General features: G+C 45.9%; 1 protein-coding gene across 1 annotated transcript in view; it reads right to left on the bottom strand.

Annotated features, from left to right (window-relative positions):
• Positions 1-83: 83 nt before the first annotated feature.
• The window catches only part of LOC135810867 (uncharacterized), a 52,055-nt gene continuing 28,835 nt past the window's right edge, over positions 84-23,303 (bottom strand). The window contains exons 5-6 of the mRNA XM_065324278.1: positions 12,259-12,355; positions 84-285 (exon numbers count right to left, since the gene is read on the bottom strand). Of these exons, the coding sequence (XP_065180350.1) occupies positions 282-285; positions 12,259-12,355 (101 nt within the window). The 3' untranslated portion in view covers positions 84-281. The remainder of the gene's footprint in view (positions 286-12,258; positions 12,356-23,303) is intronic.

Consider the following 23,303-nt stretch of genomic DNA (forward strand, 5'->3'; position numbering starts at 1 on the left):
AAGCTAAATCATACATAGTCCAAATCCCTCAATAGTGGGACCAAACCAAAGCTCATGTACTTGTCATGGGGAGGGGGGGGGGGGGTGGAGGGGCAATCCCACATACTAGTAAACAGAATTGGAAGGAAAAGGTGTTATCAAAAGTACATGTGCTATACATTATTGGTATTATCAAGAGTACTCTTGATACTATTGAGAGAACATGGGCTCAGCCGCTGTCTGATGACCCAACATGCATCACAAGCTCTTGTAGTCGAAGAGGTTAGGACTTCTGATGAGTGCTACCTGTGAGGTGATCAATACACACACACACACACACACACACACACACACACACACACACACACACACACACACACACACACACACACACACGCACACACATCAGAACAAGAGTAGAGGTTGGCAGGGAAAGAGATTGATTGAGAGAAGGAGATAGGCCCAGAAAACCATAATTATGGAGACAGAGAGAGAAAAGGAGAGGACAAAGTAAGTCGGTAACAAGGGTAAATAGAGAGGTTCCTCACAACGTAATTTCGTTAGGGGCCATCCAAGGTTACCAATAATATTTTCAAAACGAAATGTTTTCGTTTGGGGGTGGGTGGGTTTGATGGAGTTTCGTTTTGAAAATAATTATTGAATACTGATGGAGAATGCCCAGTTACTTCTGGGTGTCGAAAATTTACATCAATATTTTATTGGAATTCGTTTTACCTGCAGCAAAGGTGGGTGGGTGGGTGGGGGCTGAAAAATACTAAAACTATTCGTTTTGTAAAAACAATCGGTAACCCCGGACGGCCTTGTAGCGACCTGACTCACTGAGTATTACGGCATTCTACAAACGCATGCGCAAGAAATAAAATCATTCTCTTTGGTCACAACTTCTTCGTTGTCCGGTTGGCCAAAGTAGCCGTCGTCTAGGGCCCGACGTAAAACCCTAAATTGGTGACCCAGACGCTGCGCTCTTCGGAGTTTTGAGCATGCCATCCCTGAGCTCGGCCCGCCGCAGTTTCCTGCTCGCCTCAACTCTCGGGATCCCGTCAATCGCCGGCTGTTGACGTAAAACTTCAGCCTCACCACCACTCGTCACTGGATCCGCCTCGGAGCTGCTGTGGCCCCTGCCACCCTCCCGGCCCACCTGGATACCCCGCTATCCTGCCACGGCACATTGTCCAGTCGTCTTCGTCCTGGCCTCAAGCTGGAAATAATTGGCCACCTCCACCCGTCGTACCAGCTCACTCACTGTGCACGCACGCAGGCACACGCCCGGCACCGGACCCCATGGAGCTGCGCTCGCCTCCATCTGTCCTCGCCTCACTTGGCCTCGCCCCAGTGCAGCGCTCCTGCTGGTATCCCGCCAAGCCTGCAACATGCAGCCGCCTCTGACATGATAATACTCCTCTGTCACGCGTACATTTCCTTTCTTTCCGCCTCTGACACGATAACACTCCTCTGTCATGCGTCCGTTTCCTCTTTTCTGTCTTTCTGCCTCTGACATGCTCTCCACCTCTGTCACGTTAACACACCTCTGACACGTTAACCCGCCTCTGTCATGCATCTCTCTCTTTCCTGCTTTTCTGATTTTTGTTTCGGCATTTGTGCCACGTTGTTTAACAAATTTCACACACGCAGCGCTCTCGCTTGTACATATGTATCATATGATTATATTTTTGCCTTTCCGCCTTGTACATGCTGCGCTTCCTTTCTCTTCTCTTTCTTGTTTCTTGTTTATCGTTCTTCGCTCCCGACCTCACCACTGGCGGGGGAGTACTGTAGCGACCTGACTCACTGAGTATTACGGCATTCTACAAACGCATGCGCAAGAAATAGAATCATTCTCTTTGGTCACAACTTCTTCGTTGTCCGGTTGGCCAAAGTAGCCGTCGTCTAGGGCCCGACGTAAAACCCTAAAGCCTCTTAGTACTTGTAAAAAAACGTCATCGACCTACGGAAATTCTTTATGTACACTCTTAGGGCCTTTTCACACTATGTACTAGGTAAAAAACGCCGTATAAGTGACATTTTCATGAAAATCGTCATGACAATGGGTGGAAAATGGCGCTAAAATGAAAACGGCGCACTTGCCTTTTACGACAAGCGAGGACCGGGGTCGACCCCTGTAGAAAGTGCCATTCTTCCGTTTTCACATTCGTGAAGAGTTTTTTGTTGTGGCCGTCGTGTTGGTCGAGCGTTTCCTCAACTCTCCTGGAGTCCAGGACAATGCCTTTGGTTCACTTCAACGATGAGTTAGAAAAAAAATTGATCGAGCTGTGGGGCGAGCAGCAGCGGAGGAAAGGCGGTCAGATGATCAAAAGAAAAGTGAGGGAGATGGAGGTGGTGCAGGCTCTCAACAAGTATGCTGTGCAACTATATGGGGAGAAGAACGAGCATGAGTTCTCGCTCAAGGTTGTCAGCAATGAAATCGACCTCAAGTCGAAGGCGAGAGATTTCTACAAGAAGTACACAGCTTCAACCCAAACTGGAGCAGCTGTAGGTGATGGTTGTGGTGGCAATGCAGGCAATTTAGATCTCGCAGCTGCAGGTGGCGAGTGGGGCAACTTCAAGCTGTGGCACAAAACGTTTTCGGACGTACCAGGGTATGGGCCCATAATTAGCTCATTGAGCTCAACGCAGGTGCTGTCTGTTCCTGCATCACCTGTTCGTCCGTGAGATCAACGCCAAAAGTCTTCTTCACCGCCTATCATCACGAACAGGAGGCATTCTTCAACAAAGAAGTGAAAAAGGGATTTTTTTGTTTCTCCTTCGCCTTCTCGAGCGATCATGAATCCAAAATTTCTTGAAATTCTTGTGCGGATGTAACTTCAAACTTTTCCCGCCGTTAGTGACGTAGGCTGTCACCATGGGGAATCCCGTGAAAATGTTTCATGACGTTCTCAAAGTCAAGCAGTGTGAAAAGCAGCCCAAACAAACCTGGTACATGATGTCGCGTGCACTCATGTTCTTTTATCTAGTGTGAAAAGGCCCTTAGGCTGCAACCACACTAGGTACAAAATCACGTACAAACTGCATTACAGTAGAAATCGTCATGCCGACGCGTGCGAAATGCAAAATGCGCTTTGTAGGTTTTCAGCAACTGGCGCACCCCTGTAGAAAGCCACGTTTGTCGTTTTCGTCGTTTTCGCGCTCCATCTCCTGCGTACAACTTTGTTTTTGTACCTGGTCGTCGTACATAGCATCAGTATCAGCATTGTTTTTGAATTTCCCGATCTTTTCCAGCGCATGGCACACGCTTTGGTACGACAATGTCACGTGCTGTTCGCGTGAAAACGTCAACTATGCAGACCTAAAAGTGTAGTGTGGTTGCTTAGTACTTGTACAAAAACGTCATCGACCTACGGAAATTCTTTATGTACAAGGTGATCTTTTTTGTGTACAAGGAGAAAAACTTTACACGAAAGTAAGAAAGCCTATCATTAATTCCGTTGCCTTGGCGAGTTTTGAAGTGTGCATGGTCTCATTTTGTGATTTTGTATGTCCTCTGTCCACTTCTTGATCGCACACCATAAACATGAGACACACCATGGGGTTGCTTTACATGCATTCTTTCACCCAGAAAAGTGTGTACACAATTTTAAAAGGCAGTAAAATAGGGTCTATCAACAAATATGACCTGAATCTGTCAATAAGCTTCCAATGGGAAATAAAGATGCATCTGAAGTAAGTCACATACAGATAAATCAGATTGGTTTTGCAGGTTGCCCAACATAATTATTAGTCTCTGTGCGTCGTCAACTCCGGTTAAAACGGTAGAATATCTTTGGCCGCCTACCGGCATTGGAGAGCATGAGCACGCAGTCCTGATCTTGCTGCTCCATAACTTGCAGTGCATCGTCGGCAGTGCATCGTCACGTGTGAAATATTCCACACTACATTGGAAACTGGCACCCTAACTTTTTGGTGTCTCTCTCACATTATTATTATTATTATTATTTTTTCTTATTTTGTTAGGGATTTCCCAACAGGCAATGTTGCCTTTTTACTGGGAACCCTAAATGAGACTTTGTGTGAGCGCGAAACAAAGCAGGCGACTCGGCCAGGCGACAAGATGGAGGCAGCGCATTCCACCTGTCGGCACCAAGATACGCAATGGAATGGAAACCATACCGGGAGTGGCAGGCAGGCAAGACAAGAGCAGCTGTAGCTTGGCCCCGAGTTGTGGCAGCAGAATGTGGGCCAGTGCAGCGGGGAGTGAATAGGAGGCTGAGAAGTGGGCTAGATAAACCATGCAGACAGCGAAAGACAAAGACGTATTGCTTGAAATTTAAGCGTTGCTCTAGTGTGTAGATCTTCGTGTAAGCGTACAGGGTCTCAGTGGGAGTTCTGCGGTCAAGGGCAAATATTCTTTTAAGACTAGTACGGCTGGCTGTGATCAGCTGGTTGTATGAACGGTGAGATAGACAGTTAATGTAGGCAGAGCTAGCATACTCAAGGGTGGATTGAATAATAGATAGATAGAAAAGACGACGCGCTCTGTGGTTCAGGTTCTGCCTGGCATGCTTGTAGGCTCCGACCTTCTGCTTGACGGCAATGCAAACTCGCTCTACTTGAGCATCGAATGCCAAGTGCTCATCCACAATGAGGCCCAGGTATTTGGCTGTGTGCGCAGGATAGAGAGTGGAGTTGCGGCATGATATGGACACAGTGGTGGGTAAGGGACTAGTTGGGCGACGTAGTAGCAGAAATTGTGTCTTATCAGGGTTAAGAACCAGTCCCTTCCCTGTAAGGTAGCTGTCCAGAGCAGCAAGGTCCGCCGTGAGACGCTCCAACACAGTATCACAGTCACTATGCCGGACATAAAATGCAATATCATCGGCATATTCCTGGTCTTGGCTAAACCTAAAACAGGGTGTTATGTCGCGAATGTAGATACAAAACAAGACTGGGCCCAGAACGGAGCCTTGGGGCACTCCTCTGGAGCATGGGCGTGACTGTCCAAGTTCCTGATCAACTCTCACAGTTTGTATTCTGTCAGACAGGTAGCTACAAAACCAATTCAAGGCAACATCTCTGATGCCTGTGTCATGTAGACTCTGGATGAGGGCGGAGTGTGCCACTCTGTCAAAAGCTTTGCTCATGTCAGCGAAGATGACACCACAGTATTCGTTGCTATCCAATGCAGAAAGCCATCTGTTCACAGCTAGAGCCAAGCAGTCTTCGCAAGAGTGGTTGCGACGGTACGCAAATTGAGAGTCTGGTACGTGTTCAATGCCATTATCTGCGAAGAATTTCGTTATCTGATCCAGTACTATTCTTTCTAATACCTTGGCACATATAGGCAGCAGCGAAACTGGGCGGTAGTTTGCCGCCAGATCAGGGTCTCCAGATTTCATAAGTGGACTTATGATAGCTTGCTTGAAGACGGTGGGGACATTACCAGTTTGGAGGGACTCGTTCACTATGTCCGTGAGGTACTCAGCAATAGCATCTCCACCATTCTTCAGTATGGATGGTAGCACGTTGTCTGGACCTGGTGATTTGCACAAATTAAGAGACTTCAGAATATCGGACACGTGTTGTACTGTCACTGGTTGGAAATTCGTGAGATGAGGTAGCTGCTCATTGTCTTCAGGTGGAATTTGTAGAACCCCAGGCCTGTTGGTGTCTTGAACAATGGCCGCAAACGTATCAGTCAGCGACGAAATTGATGCAGTGGGCTGGTTCCGGGTGGGTCTACGACCAGTCATGCCGTTAAGCAGACGCCACTGCCCTCTTGGGTCATTCCTTAGATCCTGGAATTTCTTGATTAAAAACTGTGACTTCAGTTGTCTGTTCAAGCGCTTTCCTTGACGCCTGGCTGCACGATACCTTTGTTTAAGAGCTGAGTCGTCTGGCCTACGCTGAAGCTGTCGGTGTAAGTTCCTCCGCGTATGGTGCAGCTGCTGCAGTTCAGCAGTTGTCCAAGAGTGAGGTATAGGTTTAGGACAGATTGGGTATCTGACTAGCTGCACTGGAGCATGACGGTTAGTAAGGTCAGCTAGTGATGTCAGGAAAGTTTCGGCTTGAAGATGAATAGTTGCATCGTTGTAATTGACTGCCAGAAGTGCTCGGGCGTCCTCCTTGAACTTTCGGAAGTCGATTGCGGCAATACCAGGTTTTCTAATACTGCGATAGGCGTGCTTTTGAATGCGGTGCCAGCTGTGGAGATGGAGGTCAAACACTACGAGGTGATGGTCACTAAGGTCGTCCACGGCAGTGACTGAGGGCTGCTCATGGCAAAGCCCAGCTTCCAGTAGAACCAGGTCCAGGCACGTGTTCGATGGTAGCCGTGTTGGTACTGTGATGATATTGTGCAGACAGTGCTCTGCACAGAGTTGGTTGAGGTACTTGAGTTGAGGAGAGTGAGGCGGGATAGCATTCGTGTTAAAATCTCCCAGGATAATTCGCTTACTCTTTGGCACTGGCTGACTGTCCAATTGGGCACTCAGACAATCCCAGAAATCCACTCCAGTGCTGGGAGGCTTATACACGGAACTGACAATAAACTTCTCAGCTCTTGTGTCCTTTCCCTGACGGACTAAAATGTGGAGAGCTTCAAGCTCAGGGTGGCTACTAGCATGTACTACTGTTGCCTTCAGACTGGATGAAACATACAGACAGACACCACCACCATGAAGGGAACGGTCCTTCCTGTAAATACTGTATCCAGGGATATGGAGCAAGTGGTCGCTGACACTGCCATCCAGATGAGTTTCATTGATAGATAATATATGGATCTCATTGTCATGCAGTATTTCGTGGATTTGCTGAATTTTATGGCGCAGGCTACGAATGTTCAAATGGGCAATTGTTAAGCTAGGGTTCCCAGGAATGTCCTATGGCTGAGAGCTCGATGCAGGAGCAGGTAGATTGTCGAGTGCTAGTGGGACACCCTTCTCATCAAGAATGACATCATACGGGAGTTGGCATTTGACATCCTTACTTCTCAGATGTTTGTACTGTGGTAGTACTGTCTTCCTTTTTTGCAGCTGTTTTCGGGTAAGATCGTTGGAGAAGTATACAGGTGAGCCATCATCGAGTTTCAGGTCAAATCTCCTGCGATAAATTTCGCCTTTGATGGCATTCTTCTGGAACTTGATCCGTATTGGACGCGATTGTGTGCCCGTAGTACGCGCCGTGCCAAGCCTTTCCGTGGAAGATAAGGCGGTTTGGTCGACCCTCAGGGCTCTCGAGCAGATTTCCTCTAGTTTTTCCCCATCCATATCGGGAATTCCACGTACGATAGCGTACTGCTTCCGGTTTAGTCGCTCAGCTTCCTCTTGAATCAGAGCGGAAATATCAGGTGGAGCTAGTACTGTCGCTGTGGGTACGGGTGCGGGTACGGGACTCCCTTCAAGTGCAGCAAGTCGTTGTTCGAAAGATGACAGGGTCTTCTTCATCACCTCATACTCCTCCATGACCTTCTCCATCCTTGTCAGCACATCATCCATGAAACGATTGAGGGTCTCCTTACTGGCCGTCTGCTCGTTGCGAATTTCCTTCAGCATATGAGAAATCCTACGCAGCTCGTCATCATTGCCCTGTCCTGCCTGGGTCGCTAATCGTGGTGCCTGCGAGCGGAGTGTATCAGGCGGACTAACAGCTTTGGACTTGCCTCCACTGAGCCGAGCATGCAAAGATCCCGTCCCAACACTTGGACTATGGGATGAGGAGGTTGGCATGGTCTTCCAAAGCACTACGCAATCTACTTCAGTACTGATCAGCTAAATAAAGTATAAGGGCTAGAGGCTACCCTGAAAGATATCTGAAAAACGGCGGAGCACCAAAATTTGCATCCGCACACAACAGTAGACATAGTTGTAGATATCGTGAAAACAACAGCACATCCTGCATTGTGTGACCCGTGCAATTACTCCCTGCCACATTTGGGGCCAGAAATGTCCAAGAACAGGGAAACAGAAATTCAGCCAGGTTTTACAAAATTAGGACAGGTATGCCATGGCAAAATGTATGGAGAAGCAGATCCAAAACCCAGATTTTTGAGATTTAAAGTGGGTTTTTTGATCCTCAATTCGGCCCAAATCCGACTTTCAAAAGCCAGCGGGCTAGTTTCCGATGAATGGACTGTAATCAAAGACACCAACCATGATGCTTGCCAGCAGTCCCGCAATAGGCCTTGGCGGATAATGCTCGAAAAGGTGGCAGATTCTGCTTTTTTTGCACCGAAATTGGCAGAACCATACAAACCTTATGGCGGGCAATTCCTCGAATTCTGCTCCATTTCTTTATCCACATACCAAACATGCATGAAACTTACCAGAAAAAGTACCGAATTCTGCCAATTTTTCTGCCGGCATTATCCGCCAAGGCCTATCCCGCAACAGTGCACTTAAAACCGGTACATACTGGCAGTAGACACCCTTAGCAAACAACGTTATGTTGCAACGGTATTACCCTAAGGGGGAAAATACCGTGATTTGGGTTCGACCTTAAGCAAGATGCACGCTATTTTTAGTACACTGTTGCCGCGAGAATAGCTTTTACTTCGCGCGGTACAGCCATTTATGTCACCATATACGCGATACAAGGTGAAATGCGTACGGACTATGCAATATTTGGCCAAAAAACGTACCGTTGGTCACAACGATAAATCAGCCCCCATAACGTTTTTACGCTGCAGCTTCAACGCTATGTGGGTGATCAAGGTACGAGTACCATAAAAAATAGTGTTACCGTTTTTTGCTAAGGATGTCTAGTGTTTTGGCTACCATACTCTCCAAGACAAATGCAGTGACTCCTTAACCTGATTCATATAGACTTCCGTTTTGGAAGAAGATTGCAGACCACCCTCAATGGGTGCTCTGGCGTCAACATCCAACACACATGTAAATAACATTCATGCAGTATTTCCGGCACTTGCAATTTGCCGTCATGAATCTCTACCAGCACTTCTGAGGTAGCAAGCCGAGTTTCCGGCACATCTACTGAACAGCTAATTATTCACCTGCATGCCATAAGCATCAGCAGCTACAGACTTTGATTTGAGTCACCTTTCATGATAGCTGAGAGTGAAGCACACCTACATGTACATGTACGTACATGCACATTGTACTGCCAGCATTGCAGTTTCTGACCTTCACCTTTTCGGCTAATCTCTTGAGAGACACACCATGCTACTTTTGAAAGCATGGCGGACTCAATGCCGGTCTCGGGGACCAGCCTAGGGTTTTCACCTGCCGTAGAATATGCTAGCTGTTTCTTGGACGACCTTCAAGTATCTATTGAGGAATATTTTACCACATTGATCACAAATTCACGAATTTTGATCCATGATTGATAGCTCACAAGGCCGCTTACAAATTACAATACACTCACTGGTCTGCCGAACCAAGAGTATAACCACTCAAGAGTGTGCAACTCATGAGACCTTTTCTATGGGGTTCGCCGACGGCGAAACCTCACGTCACATGGTGTAGTGTCACAGTTGCACGCTTCCAGGCCATTTTTAGCGAGCAGCAGAGTAATAAAAAAAGCACTCTCTGACAGAAACTCACTGCGTGTATGCAAATCTCCAGCATGATCATGTGCACACTGGAGAGGTTCCACACTACGTAAAGTTGAGCAACTTTACGTGAGTGGGCGGGAAACCCCCTGAATTCGCGAGTTTGCACTCCACTTTACGGAAAGTTGTATACGGAGCACGAAAAGGAAAAGAGAAGAAGTTATGAGAGAAGAGTCGTTGAGGTAGAGCATGGATCATTCATCCCGGTCGTGCTCAGCACTACAGGTGGTCATGGCAAGGCAGCTGGCAATCTCTACGCTCGGATTGCATCCATGTTGGCCGATAAGAGGTCCGAGCCTTTCTCTATCGTCATGGCATACATCCGCACTCAACTGTCTTTTGCACTGGTCAATGCCGCAGTCACAGCCCTGAGAGGTCATCGGCACAAAGCGTCAAGAATCAACGGCTGCCCTTCGATCACGTTAGCAGTGGCAGAATGCAGCATGTAATGGTCAATCCTTGACTTAATTTGGTAATCGTTTTAGTACCTCGAACCCCGTGCTGAGTTTGATACGGTTTCTGGTATCTTGGCCGTAGACTACTACGCATACTGCTTCTAGCGGTTTCTTTGGATTTTACTGATTGATTACTAGTATACTGTATTTATTTATCTCCTGTACAAATAAATTTGTACCCCAATCCAAAAAAAAAAAAAAAAAATACCGAGAGTATGCAGATAGGGCTCTGATATCGTTTTTTTTTTTTTTTTTTTTTTTGCTTCAGGATCATATCGGCCTCTTGTACGGGAAACAGAACACAATTTTCTACAGAGTGAGAATCAATAGGGAAAATTTAATAGGAAAGAGATAAAGGAGAGAGGCTCTGATAACGTAGGTGCTCCGTAAGTGGATTGGGGTACACATTTATGACTCTCTCCACAGGTCGATCCGGTCGTACGCTACCGCGTTCGGAGTCACCAAGGGCAGCTACGCGATTTGAAAACTCCGTACGGCGGAACACAGATCCGCACGCAGTGTACGTAAGACTTGCTGTAGTTCGACTAAGTCGTTACTAACTTAATTACATTATGCGGAACCTCTACTATCCACTGAGTAAATCTGTGTGGCGGGTTGAAACCTGCGTTGAAAAGCCTCTTGTAAACAAAGCCTCAAGGCCGATTCCCAATACAAGTTTTTGTGATGCGACATGCGACTTGTGCCGCCTACTACGATCTGCAACCACTGCGTAATCTACAACTGTTGTTGCGATATTCGATGCGCTGACTATTTGAACCAGCTGTTGTCTCTGGTCTTGTTGTTCTGTCCCGTCCAGTGTGCGTATGGGTGTGGTGTGTTGTGTCCCAGGCATGGGTGTGGCGTGGATGGCGTGATGTGACGTGATGGTATGTGTGGTGCATGCAGGAGTACGCGTTGTCACTTGTCAGAGTGTGAGAATCTGCTTCCGTCTGCTTGAGAGTGCTTGTCTACTAGTTATTATTATCATTATTATTTTTTCTTATTTTGTTAGGGATTTCCCAACAGGCAATGTTGCCTTCTTACTGGGAACCCTAAATGAGACTTTGTGTGAGCGCGAAAAAAAGTTGTCGTTGTGACGTAGAGCATGCACTGCGATGGTAAGGCTTGGGTATGAGAGAGTGGTGTGATTCGTCCACGGTGTCGTTGTCTTGGTTCTTGTCACATGTATCGTACATACTGGTCGCTCATTGGTCGTTTCTGTCTGTTCACCCTTTATCCTGTTTATAACTGTTAGTCGTTTATGATTTCGTTGTCTTTTCCCTCGTTCTCTTGCCAAAACTAGTTTATATTTTGTAGCAATAAACAAGACTTAGTGTTGTATCAATGAGTCAGAGAGTTGTGCTGTTGCGGGGACGGGGGAGAAGGCCATTTCATTTAGAGTCGGTACTTTCCTTGCGTAATCTACAACTAAACATTGATGTTATCATAACCCTAGGCGCAGGCACTACAGCCTATTCATAAAAAAATAAGGGCTCTGGCTCTGGCAAGCTCCCCTATTTGGCGATTTTTCGTGATTTTATCGCACACAGTGCAGTGCTGCAAAATTTGAAATTGGAAAAAAGGTCCAAAAAGGGTACCCGAACTGGGTTTCGAACCTCACAGTGCACTGTTGCAGGCAGGGTCAAACGGCCTGGATTTTGATGGTTTTCCCCAATTCAGTGCTTTTTGGGCAAAACTGGCCGAAATCCTATTCTTGTTAGGGCTTGATTTTGGAGAAATAGACTTCAGAAACATAATTGGAAGAGGATTGCAGAAAAAATACTAAAAAAAACTGACATTTATAACCAAAAGCTAGAATTCCATCTTTTTATGAATGGACTGCAAGAAGACCTTAGGGTCTGTTGGGAATGCCCAAGTAAAATAATAAAATACAGTACTGTAGTTAGGGCGCGTTCGAATTGTCTTCATCAACTGTTCTAACAAATTTTATAAAGAGATAAGTTGAAGTGTTCCATTAGAACGGTTTCTATCATTTTAGAGTTTTTCAGTGGAATTGTCATGGCGATGATGACGTCCGATCAGATCGACCATCTCCACGTACTACGTGACGTAGCTATTCCAAACTCTTCGAAACTAATCCACCTTCCCATCGGATGAGTTTCGAGGAGCTTCGTTTTTCTGAAGAGGCCAATAAGGCCACCTCTTCAGAAAAACGAAGCTCCTCGAAAAGTCAAAGAGTGACAATTCGAACGCGCCCTAAATGTACACAAAGGAGATCAAAGTCTACTCTATACAGAGAGAAGTGTACACTTGCTTACTTACTGCAATTCAGGATCTTCATGATTTGCATGGGTGTCTGGTGCAAACTCCGTATTACCATAGTGTTCGTCGATGGCGCTAAGAAAGCCACGTTCAAACTCTGCTCAAGTGACACAATGCAGCACACACACACACACACACACACACACACACACACACACACACACACACACACACACACACACACACACACACACACACACACACACACACACACACACACACACACACACATATACACACTGATCTACTTAGATGGAGACAAGAGAGCTATCATGGCAGGAACAACATATACCGTAAAGTCTTGTATAAAAGCCGCGGCTTCTCTGACTTTCTTGGTGACATTTTGCTGGCTTCTATATGAGACAGGCTTCTATACAAGACAGGTATTTCTATGTATGTCAACACTAAAACCAGGCTTGTGTGTGATTTGATGGGTCCCAAAATTGCGGCTTCTATACAAGACTTTACGGTATGTATATGTTCTCACTGTGCAGATGGCAGCAGTGGCAATCGCACACCAACCACTCCAAATGCCAAACATGAGTGTACTCCTTTACTACTAGTTTATCCAAGAGTATGCTATAACTTATATGCTCCCAAGAGTATGCTATAACTTATATGCTCCCAAGAGTATGCTATAACTTATATGCTCCCAAGAGTATGCTATAACTTATATGCTCCCAAGAGTATGCTATAACTTATATGCTCCCAAGAGTATGCTATAACTTATATGCTCCCAAGAGTATGCTATAACTTATATGCTCCCAAGAGTATGCTATAACTTATATGCTCCCAAGAGTATGCTATAACTTATATGCTCCCAAGAGTATGCTATAACTTATATGCTCCCAAGAGTATGCTATAACTTATATGCTCCCAAGAGTATGCTATAACTTATATGCTCCCAAGAGTATGCTATAACTTATATGCTCCCAAGAGTATGCTATAACTTATATGCTCCCAAGAGTATGCTATAACTTATATGCTCCCAAGAGTATGCTATAACTTATATGCTCCCAAGAGTATGCTATAACTTATATGCTCCCAAGAGTATGCTATAACTTATATGCTCCCAAGAGTATGCTATAACTTATATGCTCCCAAGAGTATGCTATAACTTATATGCTCCCAAGAGTATGCTATAACTTATATGCTCCCAAGAGTGTGCAACTCCTGATACCCTTTCTATGGGATTCGCCGATGGCAAAAACTCACATCCCGTGGCCTAGTGTCCAAGTTGTTCGTTTCCAGCCAGTTTTTAGCGAGCAGCAGAGTAATAATAAAAGCACAAACTGGCAGATACTCACTGCATGTACGCAACTCGCCAGCAGTCAGCTTCTAATCAGCTTCTAGGTTAAGCCTGGTAACACAGCTCAGATGGTTAGAGCATTGCTCATGACAAGCAAGGTCCCGGGTTCGAGTCTTGGTGGGTCTGGTATTTGTTTTTCTTTTCAGGCAGTCCACATAGTGAGCAAACATTACATTGTTAACACCTCGACGAGGAGTAACAAACAATTGTAGCGACAACACATTTTCTTTCTGTACACAAGGTTCAGGATCTAACTTACGGATATACAAAGCTTCTAACACAGCCAAATGCAATGCACATCTACCATGTGACAATATTGAGAAAACATTATGGCTGTACAACTCCCGACAATTGATGCGGGCTAACAGATGTTGCTTGATTCACGAAGTGTGATTCTTAGTGAGCAAATTAAGTTACATTTTTGACACCTCGACGAGGAGTAACACCAAACAATTGCAGCAACACCCAACACCCAACGGAGCTATCATGAATGATTTTCTTTCGAGATTTGTGTCGTTCTGAACTTGATAATTTTCCACCTTGTCACGAGTGTTGTTATCAAATTATCTTAGGGGCCGCCCGTAATTATCGAACGTTTTTCACCAAACGAATTATTTTAGTTTAGACCCAACCCCTCCCTCCCTCCCCCTCAGAACGTAAAAAAAGTTTGACATAATTATGCATGCATAATACAACAAAAGTAAGTTGCAAGTGTGTAACTGCTCCTATGGGCATGTACATGTATCAATGTTTTCTGAAACGAAATTGGTCAACCCCTCCCACCCCATAACGAAATTATTTCGTTTTGTGAAAAAAGTTCGATATTTATGGACGACCCCAATACGCTATATAAGTTTTAGTCTTTCCAACTTGAGCCATTCCCTGTACAATCCTTGATGAGAAGGGACCAAAAACATTCGGATGCTTTATGACAAGTGCCTTATTTGACTGGATGTGTGTGTGTGTGTGTGTGTGTTTGTGTGTGTGTGTGTGTGTTTGTGTGTGTGTGTGTGCGTGGATACTTGCGACCTAATACTTACCTTCGTTTTTAAATAATAATAATAATTTAACTCGGATGGTGAGCCAATATAATTATGATGAAGAAAGGAAAAGGACAACATGTTACGAGTTATGACAAACTGTCCACCAACGTAACCAGATCTTATACAGTAAGCGAGTGCGACAAAATGGCACAAAACTGACAAGGAGTACTGAGACTGACATTCGGCGACCTGACACCTAGCTCCAACACTTCTCCAAGGCGCAAACCAACAACCTTCCAACTTGGAAGGCTCAGGTTCGGAAAGGTCCAAAAGGGGAAGGAAAGCGCAACAAAGAAGAGCATGAGCTACAGCCAATTTACTTTTGAAAAATACTGCAGGGAATGAGGGAAGAAAAGAAATGACACAAAGCTCAGTGGTATGCTGGCCTCAAGTGAAGGTCTCTGTTTCGAGTCCTGGTGCGGGTGTCGTGACAGTCAGTATTTTTCTTCAGAGTTTACGCTTTCCCATTCCCTTGACTAATGAATACAGATATTATTAATAATATACTGCCACGGACATTGACATCTGTGTGAGAAGTCAAGAAGTCGCGGAGCGCTGACTTTGCAGCCGTGAACACTGCTGGTCCATTGGTATGGTGCTGACGTTAGCTACAGTGCGTGTACGCACTATTACCGTAAAGTACCGTTGATCCGCCCGCCCCCCCCCCCCCCACGCCATGTCGCTTCCCAGCTGGTTTTTCGGCAGGGGGCGGGAATTAGATCAAGGCTGCCAAGTGCAGTACGATGAACAACTTGGGAGGATCAGGCTCGATGTGCTGGATTGTGCACATTTTAATCCTGGATTGGCACATATTGTGTACAGCAGTGCAAGCGTCGGTTCAACATCGTATTTCGTTGTATACGCCGAAATCACTTCACGGGTAGAAAATCGACAGGGGGCGGGAATTAGAGAGAGGGCGGATCAACGGTACTTTACGGTAAAGCAGTACGGCCTTCTTCAGACTTGCACCAGGTACAATCCGATGCGTTTTTTTTTTTTTTTTTTTTTTTCAGCCACTTTTTAACAATGCAGCATGATCTGAAATGTAGTCTTTGGCACCTATGATCAGGGGATGGCCCACGCCTGGTAAAAAAAAACAAAAACAAAAAAAAACAATGAGAAGTTGCGTACAAATCGTGTACAGACTAAACAGACTATGGATTCGAGCATAACAGAGTGGAAAACCGGAATCCGAGAAAACGATAACATGCAAAATCATGAAAAAGTGGGGGGGGGGGGGTACTGAAGCAGAACAGTAGCCAAACACACCACGGATAGTTACCGAAAGCACTCTGCAGCAGCAAGGACCACAGAAGCATCAGAGTCAATGACTCTCTGGCGGGCATCTTGAGACCGTGGCCTGCGGTGACCACGGAGGCTGGCATTGGAGGCACGAACAAGAGAAAAGGAAACCCTTGACCTAATAAAGGCAAGAAGTGAGGAGAAGGGCTCCTTTCTCTTGTCGGCGAGCATAGAGGCGACACGCTTGAAAAAAGCGGAGGTGGACTTGCCGTAGCCGCCGGAAGCGCTGAACACAATGGGAGAAAAAGACGCGTGTTCAACTTCCCGGACGCGTGCTTCGTACGCGCGCCTTTTTTCGGCCTCATGCTTCCGGTAGGTGGCTGTGATGGACTGTTGGCGGTTGGAGCGGGCGTGCGGGTTGAATACCCGGATGTCCAGTAGTGCCCGTTCGAAACGTCCACCCCAGACACCCGATGCGGCCACATCCAGGCGGGCACCATCCTCGGAGATGGCGGAGCGGTGACGGAAGGTCTCACCGGTTAGCGGCTGGAGATGTGGCTCGACCTGGACATCATGGGCCACTTCACGCAGGAGAGATGCGGTGAGATCCCGAAGGTCATTATGCCGCATGGCGGGGTAGCCACCAGTTGGGCAGGACAGCGCGTGTTCCGGTGAAAACGCTTTGCCGCACACACATTCTGTTGGCAGGCCTGGAGGGGTCCAACCATACCGTAGGCAGAGAGCGTCCCAGAACGCCTGCTTGTGTAGGTTGAAACCATACTGACGAAGGGGCCGACAGGTCAACCAGCTGGAGGCGCCCTTCTCAGCAGCAAGATTCAGGGTGCGCTCTGTGGTGCTGGTGGAGGTGGCAATGACCGAGGCAACCGCTTCCTTCGCCAGGCGCCGGGACTGGGAACAATCCGATGCGTTTAGGCAGGGTGTGAACCCTTCTACCCTCCATATAACGTAATCTCTGGGACCACGCAAAAATTATGTTATATCGAGAGTTATGTTATGTAGAAAACCTTGTGTAAAATACAAGATGTACCTCAAAATGAAGGGTATTACAAGGCGGGTTTAACCGTGCGAACATATACACACTGTTCCACCATCGACATCAGATACCATCAATGCCGCAGAATATATGCACAATAGCCTGAATAGGACTAAACTGGCTAACTACGGCTACAGCATGATCGTACCGCGCACGTGAATCTACGTTGTATCGAGAGTGCGCACGTCGGGGACCGTGCCAGAGGGTGTGTTATGCCGAGGTTTACGTTATGTAGGACTAAACTGGCCTAAACTGCCTAGCTACAGCTACCGCTTGATCGTATCGTGCACGTGAATCTACGTTGTATCGAGAGTGCGCACGTTGGGGACCGTGCCAGAGGGTGTGTTATGCCGAGGTTTACGTTATTTAGGACTAAACTGGCCTTATATGCATCACTCCCATACAAATTTTGTTCTACACAACATAATCCTACATAACATAATCCTCGACATATCACACGCTACGGCGCGGTCCCTGATGTGCGCACCCTCGATACAACGTAAATTCACGTGCACGGTACGATCAAGCGGTAGCTGTAGCTAGGCAGTTCAGGCCAGTTTAGAGGTATATTATGCTCGGCAGGCCGCGAAAGAGGGGGCCTTACCTGGAGACTTAATCGCGCGGTTCAGGTTTTTAGCGCCCGTTTCCATGGCCGTGGCCAATGAGCGACCTTCACGTGGTATCCTTGATTGAGCGATAAAGGCCTAGGCCTTTATCGATGGACAATAAAGCTCGTTCGCGGGACCTCTTCCAGCCAATCGCAGCTGTGCCAGGTCCGTACGGTGGCTACTGGCTGCGCATGCTCACCGCCCGTTTAGGGGCGGTGGGCATGCGCAGCCAGTCGCCACCGTCCCATTCCTGGCACAGTTGCGATTAGTTGGAACTTACCTTTTTGTCTTGTACTTACCTTTTGTGGTTGCCCACCTACCTGTCTTCTAAAAGTGGAGAATATGCCAAAAGATTTGCTTCCGTAATAGATGAGAACTTGGAGAGCAGAGCCGGAATGGGCTGTACTCGTGCAGAAATATACAAAAGAAAGAACAGCTTCAAGGATGGAAAAGTTTCAAGATTTTTCTGAAAAGTCATCGAACCTCACCCGTGCCTTGAAGAAATAAAATACACTGGTATGGGCAGGTCAACGAAGTTCTTTGTCAATGCTGTTACCATGATACGAAAGGATGGGCAACAATACAAAGAGCCAGTTTATCACGGGTACAGAAATGCCAAAACAACTGATACCCGAACTACAATAGCATGTTCATGTCTACAGAAACAGTCCAACAACGACTACAATAACATGTTCTGTTCGCAGACCCGGAGTTCAAAAGTATTTAACAATGTCATTGAAGCTACAAGTACAATGTACATGTCGAAAGGAACAAATGCGATAACTTCTGCACTTAAGTGTAACACAAACTGCCAAGTATGACACATGTACTACATTATAGTTCTATCTGTCGTGACATGATCTACGAGACTAGGAAAATCAGGAACAATTTCAATACCTGTCTCAAGCCGGCTGTTGATCTTGCCCGTCGTCATAGTCTACATGTATCTCCACTTCACCAGAGCAGGCAGGTTACCACATACTAGTAGACTCCTTCTTTGAAAATTCGTCGGCAGTGAAGAAACATCATCAAACTCAACCGCAGTCAATCATTTTTTCCCAATTCCGTGGTGCCAGTTTCACTGCACTGGTACGGTGCTGTTTCTTTCATATCTTCTTTCGTAGACCTACTCTGCACGTTCTTACACACAACCGTTGTCAAAATGAAACTGACCTGAACTGAATGTTTGAAAGCGGTGTGTACTGACATATTGCAAGCGTGCAAACCTGAACCACAATCATTTAGAAAAGCAATCCTGTCAGCTTTTCTATTATTGTGTTCACATGGCGCTACCTAACGACACCGCTATTCAGACACGTTGTCTACGTAGCTACGTAAGTTTCTACGTAAGATGCTCGGTACACGATACCTGGTCCTGGACCAGGGAGCTACTCCATGGCTCCTACCATCGCCGGCCGGCTGGCCGCATGCGTGTGCATTGCAGACTTTTTGTTGTTGCCTTTTCGGATGTGCATGCACGAGGAACTTCCTTCTTTGGAACTGCTTCTTGCATGAGCTGTTTCGGATATTTCGTCTCCTGGCCTGGCTTATTTCGTTTCGGCGCTGCTGAGACCTCCTTTCGCGGAATATTACTCAATGACAGGTGAGTTGACCAGTTCCCTTTGATTCATTTGCTTGTGTTGACTCTTTCATTTACGAAAAGTGTGCTAATTTTGGGCGGAATGCAATAAATAATGGAAAAGCTGACAGGATCTCCTTTCTAAATTTAGCTTTTCCGCTGCCGAGGCCTCCTTTTACGGAATACTCAATGACAGGTGATCTCTGAGTTGACCAGTTTCCTTCGATTCATTTGCTTATGCTCACCCTTTCATTTACGGAAACGTGTGCTGATTTTATTCGGATTTAGATCCATTTGTATCTCTTTGCCCTTGCCTACAGTGTGCGAAGAACGCGAGTTCACTTTCTTGACGGTAAGGCTTATGTTGCTGCTGAGGCTTAGATGTGTTGTCGAAATACTCATGTTCATTGTACATTGGTACGTTACAAGTAAGGCACTGGTCAGTGGCATACTATCGTTGGCAGTTCCCAATCTGGAGGAAAAGGTTCAAGGACCCATTGACCGAGTATGCAAAATAAATTCGCATATCAGGGAAAATCTCCATTATGGAGAGGTTCAGTGACTTGTTTGCTTCATACGAAACAAACCAATGGGTGCAGTCTTGTCTCGTGAAAATCTCGTACTTGTATAATTGGATTTGTTTACTCGAGTCTGGGCTGTTTGATTTGTGAGTACCGCCGAGATTGCACTGCCCCAAATAAAGTTGCGTGCCGCCAAAGCAAAAATTACGAACTGCAATCTGTTTGTGGTACCCGCAAGAAGGTGCTGTACATGTATCGTACTTTCTCTGTTGCTGTTTCAGTTGCCGTCATGTTGCTAGAGAAAGGTTCAGTGACTCATTTTTTTCATACGAAACGAGTCGGTGTGGCTTAGAATCTTTCGCTGTAGAAGAAATCTATTCGTATGTCTATTGGAGAAATAATTGTATTCACTGGCTATGAAATAGGTTAAGACAAACTCACAGAATAAATACCATCGGTCCCTTGGTGTTCGTCCTAAAGAGGTTCAACTGGATATCATTCATACTCACGGCAAAATATGTGTAACATTTTATTATTATGGAGTGCATTGTTTATCTCTCAGTACCTCCAGGGTACCCTGTAAGAAGGCCTTAGGCCTGCTGGGATTGCCCTATCAAAAATTTGACAATTTGATAATAATGACCTCCAACCTCCAATGGCCTTGCCCCTTTTATCCTCAGGATCAGTGTAGTTGTTGGAACGAGGTGCCGGACTCAACAATGTATTTGTTTACATTTTAATACATGTTTATTGTTCCTCCTTTGCTGTGTTGTTTTAGAAAATCGTGGACTAACAGTTTGAGTCGTTGAACTACTTCGAAAAGTTGTATCGACATCAACAGGATTACGATTTCAGTGCAATATGATGCAGGATGACCTTATGATAACCCATGATTATAAACAATTATTATAAACACAGAATCAACAAAAACATCTGCGACACGCACCTGGCTACATTTCTCAAGTAAATCTGACCGAGGGTGGGGAAATCTGAAATATCTGAAAGGCAAGACAATTTTATGACAGTCATGAAATTCTGCAACAGCAACATGCACAGAATGACCTAGTACCTGCGTATAAAAAAAGTATCACCACCACTAACCACATGTTTCCCCAGCAGAAGAACATGCATTATGCTAGTGCCACTTTCTGCAAGAAAAGGCTTGCACATCAATGCGTATAATACGGTATTGATATGATGTGAAGGCCATCATTTACATAAGGGCATTCCATTGATTGGTGACAGAAAAAACAAAAGAAATTATAGCAATAAAAACTGCTTTATGGCAGCTTTCTAAAAAAAGTTATTGTGTTCTAGTCCTGGGTCCGGCATAGGCTATAGAAAATTTATAAAATTGCTTCCAAACTGGCTTGGACTCCGTTTAAAAAGTAAGAAATTAATGAAATGTGATTGCCGAAAATTAAAATTTCACACAAAACCTCACAATAATCACACACAGGATGAAAAGCTAGAAGACCTTTTCCCTTCGTGATCCTCTTTCCCATGCATGCATGTTGATGCAGTACAAGTACAAGTACAGTGTCAGAATAAACAAGTGTTGAAAGCAGTATTTGATTGTCAAGTGTTGTGATTATTGTGAGGTTTTGTGTGAAATTTTAATTTTCGGCAATCACATTTCGTTAATTTCTTACTTTTTAAACGGAGTCCAAGCCAGTTTGGAAGCAATTTTATAAATTTTCTATAGCCTATGCCGGACCCAGGACTAGAACACAATAACCTTTTTTTAGAAAGCTGCCATAAAGCAGTTTTTATTGCTATAATAGAGGTATGGCAGGACTTTACGGCTGAACCAAGGCCTCGTGCGTACGGCCGCGGGCGCAGGCCTCGGCGCTACGCGCCTTGGCCTGCGCCCTTGGCCGTACGCACTCGGCCTTGATTCAGGCTGCGTTTACACGACAACGCACGGCCAGTTTTCCGTTTTCAGTCCCGCATTTCTTTTTTCGTTTTCGTACGTTTACACGATCAAAGCCGATCCGAGGTGGTCTCCGTTTGTACCGTTTTCAAGCGTCTACACGAGAGCAAAGGATCCGCCAAAGTTCGTCATGTGCCAAGTGTTGCCGTGGAAGCACCAATCACACTCAAGTAATGGTTGAAAACAGGCACACGACAACACACGTCACATGACGAAAATTGTAAAAACAATTTTTGGATTGTCGGATCCGTGTAAACGGCCGAAAATGAAACAAACGTGACGGAAAACGAGGCCAGCACACCGTTTCGACTGTTTACACACCCAAATTTATCCGGCAGAACATTTCCGTTTTCAAATTCTTCCACCTTGGCCAGCGTTTTGGTTTTCTTCCGTTTTGGTGTACAACTTTTACGTTTTGCTCCGCGTACCGTGTAAATGAACCATGGATCCGAAAGGATTTCGTTGCGTTTTCGCCCCCAGCGTTGTCGTGTAAACGCAGCCTCAGCCGTAAAGTCCTGCCATACCTCTATGATTGTATAGAGGACTTTCCATTACATCACCTTTTTGGCGCCTTCCCGGTGTCCACCCAAAGATCACCCATAAGACAAGTTTGTGTCCTACGGTAAAATGTGCTTGGGTGGCAAAAGAGAATCAAATGTGTTGTTCGGTGTACGGTTCAAATGATGTTGCAGGCCGTCGCAGTGGTGAAGCACTTTTGCTTTTCTTTGATGTGGTGAATAGTTTCGGTAAGTCGCGAGGATTACTAGCCGCAGTTAAGTTACTCTACTGTTTATTCCAGCCTTGAAGAGGCGTTGCCGCGAGAAGATTGACAGAATCCGTGGGCCCAGTGCATTGATCCATATTTACCTATGGACGAAGACCTTCCAGCCAATCCCCCTGCGTTGGGTATCCAGGCCTCTCTAAATATTTAGTGAATGTCCCCAGCACATATGCAAAGGACTCTCTAAAGGCTTACAATAGCCCTGATGGATACAAATGCATATGTCTCATTGCTGGCTGGGTTGGCACATTATCGTGTCTTGCCCAATCGAAGGAAGAAACAACAACAGTTACTGTCAACAAAATTCGTTTGCAAACGTCAGGCACTCGCGGAGTGTTTTTGCCGAGCCTGTTCATCCTTGGGTAGCTGCTGAATTACCTGGAATTGTTCTTGGCGCACACTGCACTGGCATGGTGGGCCTGGGAGAAGCATGCTCCCATGTTGCTGCAGTGCAGTGTTGTTTTGACTGAATTCACGCTGGAGACTGAAATGTGATGTGTGCTGAATGTCAACACCTACACCACTGGGTCACCAGTGGCTGGCACCGTCAATGAACACTACATGAAAATAGTGTATATGGATTTTACTTAAGCTGGGCAGAAATTGGAGCACCGTGCCCATAACCTACAAGTAGTCTCACTTCTCTTTCGCTGCCTGACTCTCTCTCTCTCTCTCTCTCTCTCTCTCTCTCTCTCTCTCTCTCTCTCTCTCTCTCTCTCTCTCTCTCTCTCTCTCTCTCTCTCTCTCTCTCTCTCTCTCTCTCTTGCTTCGCATGCCTGTCAGTGTATCCATGTGTGTGTGTGTGTGTGTGTGTGTGTGTGTGTGTACGTGTGCGTGCGTGTGTGGGTTTTTCTTCCTTATCAGTACGAGTATGACAATGTGTGACATGTGGTGGCTGGTAGCACGAAAGCTGACAAAGTCAAACAAGTTAAGTCAAACTTTTGCCTGTATCTCGAGTCAGAGCGGATAATGCGC

This window comes from Sycon ciliatum, chromosome 2, assembly GCF_964019385.1.
Source record: "Sycon ciliatum chromosome 2, ocSycCili1.1, whole genome shotgun sequence".
In the NCBI taxonomy this organism is placed as follows: domain Eukaryota; kingdom Metazoa; phylum Porifera; class Calcarea; order Leucosolenida; family Sycettidae; genus Sycon; species Sycon ciliatum.